The sequence below is a fragment of the Corvus kubaryi genome, unplaced genomic scaffold (assembly GCF_017639235.1).
Source record: "Corvus kubaryi isolate FWS band 111438036 unplaced genomic scaffold, C.kubaryi_AGA036_p1.0 133, whole genome shotgun sequence".
Lineage (NCBI taxonomy): Eukaryota > Metazoa > Chordata > Aves > Passeriformes > Corvidae > Corvus > Corvus kubaryi.
This window is the reverse complement of record NW_024580667.1, coordinates 15,209,845-15,213,075: the sequence shown is the minus strand read 5'-3', so window position 1 is coordinate 15,213,075 and position 3,231 is coordinate 15,209,845. Positions and strand designations below refer to the sequence as shown.

The following is a 3,231-nucleotide window of genomic DNA, read 5'->3' as shown; positions in this document are numbered from 1 at the left end:
TTTTGGTTTTTAAGGGAGATTCTGAGAAAATCTTGAAATTATGACAAAAAAGTACACTAACAGTTAAAAATACACACAACAAAAATAGCCTGCAACTGTTTATCTAAATCTCAGATTTTTCACGATCAACTGTTTCAAGACCAGAGCCATTATTTGCTAACATTTGGCAACTAAATGATGTAACTGAGGGCAGAAATTGGTCAATGGACTCTTGCAAATTATGACAGTAAAAGGAAGGAATTGAATAGCTTGATATTCAGATTGTATTTCCAGAGATCCAACAGAGATTTTGTCAGTTCTTTTAAAAGTCTGGGGTTTTTTTTTCCCCCAACAGATATTCTCCCATAATGATATTTTGTAATTAGAAGGGAAAAAAATGAACAAACAAAAAACCCTCACCAGTCGGCATTGGGATACAAAAACTACAAAAGCCCTGAGTTACTTTGACTTTTTTCAGGGTGTAACAATTTTTAGTATGGGAACTGTAAGGAGAATCATAAAGTGAGCTGTGTGCTAAGATTTGCAAAACTGCAGTGCAAAGAGATCAAGATGGGTGAAGATTTTTCAGTTTCATGTAAATCGGAGTCTCTCCAATTTCTGCTTCTCATATTTATAAGTCTCTTATTTTTGCTTTTCTCTCATACCTTTGCTGGAAGTGCTTCCTGTTGCAGGAGCTGATTTAGATATGCTTTCTCATATGTATATCATTTTCCAGCTGACTCATAGTTGTTTCAGTCTTTGTTCTGGCTAAACTGACCAATACTTAGTGACAGCTAGTTACCAGAAAACAGCATTTTCTTTTTCTTTGCTGATCATTACAGCCTACATCAGGCAAGACTATTTCTAACCACAATGTGATGATAAAAGGAAGAAAGCAATTTCCTGTTGAGAGTTGAGAGCAATTTTCTGCTGTTAGGCAGGTTCTTCCCTTATTGTTCTCATTTAACCAAAAGAGAAAGAGTGGGTTTTTAAAATTTTCTTTAGAAAAGTACAAAGCTTCAAGTGGGAATGGCACTAACTTGAATTCTGGTCTGCTATTTTAGTCTATGACAACCAAAGGAAAGACAATCACATTTAGCATGTCAATCACCATTATTTCTTTTGCATGACAACCTCCATGACTAGTTTTAATTACTGCAGTTTCTATATTGTAGCTACACTAATTAGCAGTTGGGCACAAAAGTCTTAATGGGCTGAAATGTCTGGATATCCTGCTAAGCCAGCAAATAAAGGAATATATAATAATTATGAGGACAAGAGGTTTAACTGGATGAATTAGGGAAAAAAGAGTGGGTCAAGACAATCACCAATTTCATTGTAAGGTTCAGTACTGCCAAACATATACTAAAAAAACTATTGGCAGTCCAAGTTGTTTTCTTGTCTTTTTTTCTGGTCCTGCAGACCATTTCAAAAGCTCTGGTGTTATTGAGAGGACAGGGAAGTATGGTTTTCCTTTATTATGATATTTTGAACTTAAATTGCCCTTTTCTGTCTAGCAATGCTTTTAGTTCTGATAAACCTGAGGTAATATCAGCAAATTTTCTTTATCACAGATTGAAACCTGCAGTCTTAACGGCAGCTGAGATGTCTTGTCACAGAGTCTAAAGATTTTAGACTAATCAATACTGAAAATCACAACAAAATCAAGACAGTGGGCAAAATTTGGAATTGCAAGTAACTCAGAATAAAATGTATCCTACAGAATTAGTCTTTGAAGAAGATGTATGAACTGGAAGAATCACAAGTTTGACTTTGAGGTTCTTTATGAGCCAACGGTGCTGACAGTTAAACACATTGCTTTTTCATTGTGTAAAGAGAAAATACAAAGAGGGCAAGTGGGTGAGTGGGCCAAAAACAAGTCTTTGTATGCTGAGGTATTGGCAATGTATCAAATACTGGAATGGATTCTGGAGTTATGCTGTGGTAAGTCACAACACTTATTTTTCCCATTCTTGTCCATAAGCTGTACTCCCTATTTAAATTCCCTCTGATTAACTGATGAGATACCTAGGAAGAAATGTCTATAATTTGTGCAAGCATCTGGACTGCCGAAGAACAGGAATGACAGCAACCCAATCTTGGATTTTTTTTTTTTTTTTTTTTTTTTTGATGAAGTTCCTTACTGGAATTCAGGTTCAGTTGAAAAATTTACTATGCAACAACGGGGTTTATTTAGTCATGAATTATCTTATGGCTAGAACATTAACAACCATGTGTTCAAGACTCTGCTTCTTGAAGCAAAAGCTTGCTTAAGGCAGGAAAATTGAGGTGGTTCTGAAGTTATTTGTCCAATGCAATCTATTTATTTGCATGCATACAAGTTAAAACAGCTCTATCTGAAAGCTAAGACCTTTTTGTCTTTGTCAGTTCTCAGAAAGCACTTTGCTCATGAGCCTATTTCTAAGCAACAATCGACAAAACCATGCTGATGGAAAATGAGTAGTGTTTATAGAGAATCGGTCGCGGGTTATTTAAGGACAGCTCTAGTAAGTAAAACTAGTTAGATACCTATCTAACTCCACATACACCTAGCTACAGCTGTATTCGGCAATTGCTTTTTTAGGTGCCGGTGTCACCTGAACCACACATCCCATAGGCAGCCGAGGATGCCTGTGAGGATTTTCCGTTCGTGCCTCTCTCCAAGCGCAGAGCTTTGCCCGCCTGAGGTACGGCCCGGCCGAGCGCTGGAAGAGCCACGGACTGCACCGGGCTCGGGACGGGGAGAAGGGGAAGGCGGCGGCGGAGGAGGCGGTGGCAGCCACCCCCCCGACCGCCACCCCGTGGCCGCGAAGGGCTGCGGGCCATACCTGTGCCCCGCGGCGCCCCGGCTCGCCCCGCCCCGGTCCCTCCCGCTCCTGGCGGCGGGGCGGGCCCGCAGCGCCGCTATTTGACCCCGCACCGCGCTCCCCGCGCTCCTCTGCCGCTCCCGCCGCAGCCCCGCGCTCGCCCCCGCCATGCCGAACATCGTGCTGTTCAGCGGCAGCTCCCACCACGACCTGTCCCAGCGGGTGGCGGACCGGCTCGGGCTGGAGCTGGGCAAGGTGGTCACCAAGAAGTTCAGCAACCAGGAGACCAGGTGCGTGCCTCTGCCCCGGCCCCGCCGCGTGTTCCGCTCTCACGCCCCGCTGGCGTCACGGGCGCAGCCCGGACACACCCCCGCGCCCGGGCGGCTGCAGCGCCGGGTCCCGCCCCGCTGTCACCCCGGGCTGGCGGCGGGTCCCGCTCCGCTGT

At 43.8% G+C, this 3,231-nt stretch overlaps 1 protein-coding gene across 2 annotated transcripts in view; it reads left to right on the top strand.

Annotated features, from left to right (window-relative positions):
* The first annotated feature begins 2,908 nt into the window (after positions 1–2,908).
* The window catches only part of PRPS2 (phosphoribosyl pyrophosphate synthetase 2), a 24,353-nt gene continuing 24,030 nt past the window's right edge, over positions 2,909–3,231 (top strand). For both annotated transcript variants that reach the window (XM_042037676.1, XM_042037665.1), the window contains exon 1: positions 2,909–3,076. In XM_042037676.1, the coding sequence (XP_041893610.1) occupies positions 2,955–3,076 (122 nt within the window). In that variant the 5' untranslated portion in view covers positions 2,909–2,954. The remainder of the gene's footprint in view (positions 3,077–3,231) is intronic.